The sequence below is a fragment of the Mizuhopecten yessoensis genome, unplaced genomic scaffold (assembly GCF_002113885.1).
Source record: "Mizuhopecten yessoensis strain PY_sf001 unplaced genomic scaffold, ASM211388v2 scaffold4631, whole genome shotgun sequence".
Classification (NCBI taxonomy): domain Eukaryota; kingdom Metazoa; phylum Mollusca; class Bivalvia; order Pectinida; family Pectinidae; genus Mizuhopecten; species Mizuhopecten yessoensis.
Window position 1 is genome coordinate 1,182,843 of NW_018405643.1, and position 4,803 is coordinate 1,187,645.

Sequence of the window (4,803 nt, forward strand, 5' to 3'; positions counted from 1 at the left end):
TATAAGGTAATATTACAGTAATAAGCACTTATCTAAACAAATGGTAAGACATATTATGTATTTACCCAACTGCCTGATAGTCCGGCTTGAGTCATCTTCGTTTAACAAGCCGCTATCTATAATAGGTAATGATGTGTATAATCCAATCTGTATCGTGTGAAATTCCTTATCTCAACAAGCCCTAGGGAGCCGCGCACCTCTTTTTATACGACCCTCATTAACACCTATTGACTAATTGACCAATCAAATTGGGCTCCATCGGCCAGGGTCCCGGATGAAAGGAGGGGGTAGCTGCACTATTGAGTGGCTACTCTGTCCCCCCTACTCATGACGTAGAGATCCCTATTTTTAACAGACAGTGGTCAGTCTAGGGTTAATGGCTCCTATACTATCTCAACTGTGTGGCTGGGAGGACTCGATGAACCCCAGTAAATTACACATGAATTGTGAAACACAATTCTGGTGGGCTGGAAGCTTACGTCAGCTAGGAAATAAAGACGGGGTATAACTTTGTTACAATACAAAATTTGTTATATCTTAACATGTAAAGATATAGCTTCTGGTATTGACCAATCAAAATTGTACTTTCTATTTACTGCATTCAAAACCCATCTTTGCTATATACACTTATCTTATTACGTAATTAGACACTTAACAATCGTTTTTTTCGGATATCTTACCATATATGTATATTAAACAGGTTTCTACCAATTGCATCAAGTAACTGATTCAAAATGGCGCTCAGCCTTTGTTGTCAAGCATGACTCCATTAGAATACTGCATTTGTACAGATTGTTTTTTTTTCATTCATTAAAAATAATAATAATGTACAAAATGTAGTGGTAAAAAGATCATCCAAACTATTTGATTTTGAAACATTGTTTATTTTTTTTAAGAAAATTTGTACAAATCACATCTTTACCACAAACAAATCAGTGTAATATCATTCTATTATTAAACAATTAACAGTAGTTCAAGGTCTGATTTTCCAAATCTGAATGTTCTAGGACAAAGATTTCGGTAAGCAGATGCTCCACCGAGCCCACGCTAACCCCAGTGCTGAACTGTCAGCGAGTCTGAAAATGTACCAGAAATACTCCTTCCAGAAGGCCTACATCGGCCAGGACATCTTCTGGGCCACCGAGCCGAAGAAGGGAGACCACATCAACATTAAACTCAAACAGCCTGCAGAACTTGATGGGTAAGCTCTCAGTCAATCGAAATAATAAATAAATTATCATCCTGTTAAAATTGTTCTGTTATAACAAATTGATATTGTTTTCTACACAGACTCAAAAATACAACAGACAATCAAGTAGAATTGTCCTTTTTTTTCAAGGGTTGGATAAGTATGGGGGTGTCTTGTGTTGGTAAATATCCTACTATTTTAGTGTCTTCTGCAGGTTATTTTGTATAACAATACTTGGTTTACTGTAATTTGAAATGCTAGATAAAGTATTTCATTTCTCTCAGTGATTTCTGTAGTGATGTCCTTTACTGCATCATAGTTGCATGCCGAAACTCAATAATTTTATGATCTAATTACAAATAAATTAGGATTTTATTGTCTCGCTGCTACGAAATGGAAGCGAGACTTAGGTGTTGCATTATGGGCGACGGCGGCGTCAACATTAAGTTTTTGTGTTTAAGTTAGTTTCTCTGAAAGTATAAGTGCTACATCTCAGCCCATGCATTAAATGCTGAATGCGGCCTATCTTTCATGGTCCATTGACTTTTGCCAGCATCTCCATCAACATTAAGTTTTTTTGTTTAAGTTAGTTTATCGGAAAGTATCAGTGCTACACCAACCAAACTTGAACCATACATGCATCTTAGGTAGTACATCTCAGCCCATGCATCAAATGCTGGATGCGGCCTACCTTAAGCTTTCATGGTCCATTGACTTTGTCAGCATCTCCGTCAACATTAAGTTTTTGCATTTGAAGTTCGTTTCTCGGACAGTATAAGTGCTACACCAACCAAACTTGCACCATACATGCATCTTAGGTAGTTCATCTCAGCCCATTGTCAAATGCTGGATGTGGCCTACCTTTCCTGGTCCATTGACTTTGTCAACATCTCCATCAACATTAAGTTTTTTTGTTTAAGTTAGTTTATCGGAAAGTATCAGTGCTACACCAACCAAACTTGAACCATACATGCATCTTAGGTAGTACATCTCAGCCAATGCATCAAATGCTGGATGCGGCCTACCTTAAGCTTTCATGGTCCATTGACTTTGTCAGCATCTCCGTCAACATTAAGTTTTTGCATTTTAAGTTCGTTTCTCGGACAGTATAAGTGCTACACCAACCAAACTTGCACCATACATGCATCTTAGGTAGTTCATCTCAGCCCATTGTCAAATGCTGGATGTGGCCTACCTTTCCTGGTCCATTGACTTTGTCAACATCTCCATCAACATTAAGTTTTTGCGTTTAAGTTCTTTCCTCAGAAAGTAAAAGTGCTACACCAACCAACCTTGCTCCATACATGCATCTGAGGTAGTACATCTCAGCCCATGTATTAAATGCTGGATGCGGCCTACCTTTCATGGTCCATTGACTTTGTCAGCATCTCCATCAACATTAAGGTTTTGCGTTTAAATTAGTTCTCTGATACGTGCATTGATGGTCAAAGACATATCAACCCGAATGGCTTGTTGGTTCATGTGTGGCTTCTTTTATTTAAAGATGAAAATTAGAACCTCCTTTCCTACCGGTATTATAGGATTGAACATAGCATCACACTTTTTGATAACACAAGCTCTATAGGTGAACAAATTGTTGACAAGTAATTTAGCAAATCATGCATCAGAAAATACAGGCTCATATATATCCCTATATCATGATAGGTTTATGTGTTATTGTTGTATATCTTTCCCTATACCATGGTGGCTTTGTGTGTTACGATTACCATGAAATACTGATTTGAAGATTAATTCTTAAGTAATATTCCTATTTTCCAGTGTGTTGTTTAGAAGTGGAAATCCTGCACACCTGTCTGACATATTCTATAACACGAGTGTGGAGATTACCCCGGAAGACCCGGATAACGAGAACATTTTGTTGCGACAGGGATTTTTTAAAACGACTGACGGGTACTTCATCATCGGCTGGTTTGACGAGGACGGCCTTGCTGATTGCCCCCTTCCCGCAGGCATTGGAAAAGTCGTGAATATCAGACTTAATGTCCATGCCAATAGTAAAAACTGGATAATTCTCAGCGAGGTAAGTACATTTATAGTGTTTATCTACAGTGCTATATCTTGAAACCATTAACCCTTTCACCACTGTAGACCATAGTGGACTCATCCAGATCAATGTATGGTAGAGTCTACTAAAGATACCAAGGGGTGAAAGGGTCAAGTAATATCTACAAAATTACAAACCAGTAAATAGTAACAAGTCACTCTAGATCACAAAGAGTACAATATTTTGCCTATCACTGATATGTTTTATTTTATTTTGTAGGTTCATATAAAAATAATGGAACCTGGGAGCTGACAGAATTCTCGAGATAGGACCATATATACTATGTAGTGCTCCACAAGTTTGTGTGGCAGTCCCGTGCGTGTGGTTGTCGGGACGGTTGAACTAGAGGGGATGGTCCCTGGTGCTGAAAGGGTCTATCTGGTGGTCACTTGTTTGTCCAGGGGATAGTCCCTGTAACTGAAAGGGTCTATCTGGTGGTCCCTTGTCTGTCCAGGGGATAGTCCCTGTAACTGAAAGGGTCTATCTGGTGGGCACTTGTTTGTCCAGGGGATAGTCCCTGTAACTGAAAGGGTCTATCTGGTGGTCCCTTGTCTGTCCAGGGGATAGTCCCTGTAACTGAAAGGGTCTATCTGGGGGTCACTTGTTTGTCCAGGGGATAGTCCCTGTAACTGAAAGGCCTTTAAGGGTCTATCTGGTGGTCACTTGTTTGTCCAGGGGATAGTCCCTGTAGCTGAAAGGGTCTATCTGGTGGTCACTTGTTTGTCCAGGGGATAGTCCCTGTAGCTGAAAGGGTCTATCTGGTGGTCACTTGTTTGTCCAGGGGATAGTCCCTGTAGCTGAAAGGGTCTATCTGGTGGTCACTTGTTTGTCCAGGGGATAGTCCCTGTAGCTGAAAGGGTCTATCTGGTGGTCACTTGTTTGTCCAGGGGATAGTCCCTGTAGCTGAAAGGGTCTATCTGGTGGTCACTTGTTTGTCCAGGGGATAGTCCCTGTAGCTGAAAGGGTCTATCTGGTGGTCACTTGTTTGTCCAGGGGATAGTCCCTGTAGCTGAAAGGGTCTATCTGGTGGTCACTTGTTTGTCCAGGGGATAGTCCCTGTAGCTGAAAGGGTCTATCTGGTGGTCACTTGTTTGTCCAGGGGATAGTCCCTGTAGCTGAAAGGGTCTATCTGGTGGTCACTTGTTTGTCCAGGGGATAGTCCCTGTAGCTGAAAGGGTCTATCTGGTGGTCACTTGTTTGTCCAGGGGATAGTCCCTGTAGCTGAAAGGGTCTATCTGGTGGTCACTTGTTTGTCCAGGGGATAGTCCCTGTAGCTGAAAGGGTCTATCTGGTGGTGGTCACTTATTTGTCCAGGGGAGGGTCCCTGTAGCGGAAAGGGTCTATCTGGTGGTCACTTATTTGTCCAGACACTTTGATTGAATAATTAAAGAAATGTTTGTGAAAAAAGTTATTTGATAATTACCCGGTAAATGAAGTTTAACATGCATCAGTAAAAAAATTAATTGCTGTTAGTTTAATACCATTAATGTTCTAAAAACAAAATTAAATGGTAACTTTTAATGGATTGATCAGAAATTTAGTAACTTTT

The 4,803-nt window shown here is 40.3% G+C and overlaps 1 protein-coding gene across 4 annotated transcripts in view; it reads left to right on the plus strand.

Annotated features, from left to right (window-relative positions):
* Positions 1–3,635, plus strand: part of LOC110449537 (alpha-1,3-mannosyl-glycoprotein 4-beta-N-acetylglucosaminyltransferase B-like) — a 48,368-nt gene extending 44,733 nt beyond the window's left edge. For all 4 annotated transcript variants that reach the window (XM_021496473.1, XM_021496476.1, XM_021496475.1 and 1 more), the window contains exons 12-14: positions 1,008–1,201; positions 2,969–3,230; positions 3,474–3,635. In XM_021496473.1, coding sequence (XP_021352148.1) covers positions 1,008–1,201; positions 2,969–3,230; positions 3,474–3,506 — 489 coding nt within the window. In that variant the 3' untranslated portion in view covers positions 3,507–3,635. The remainder of the gene's footprint in view (positions 1–1,007; positions 1,202–2,968; positions 3,231–3,473) is intronic.
* Positions 3,636–4,803: the final 1,168 nt, after the last annotated feature.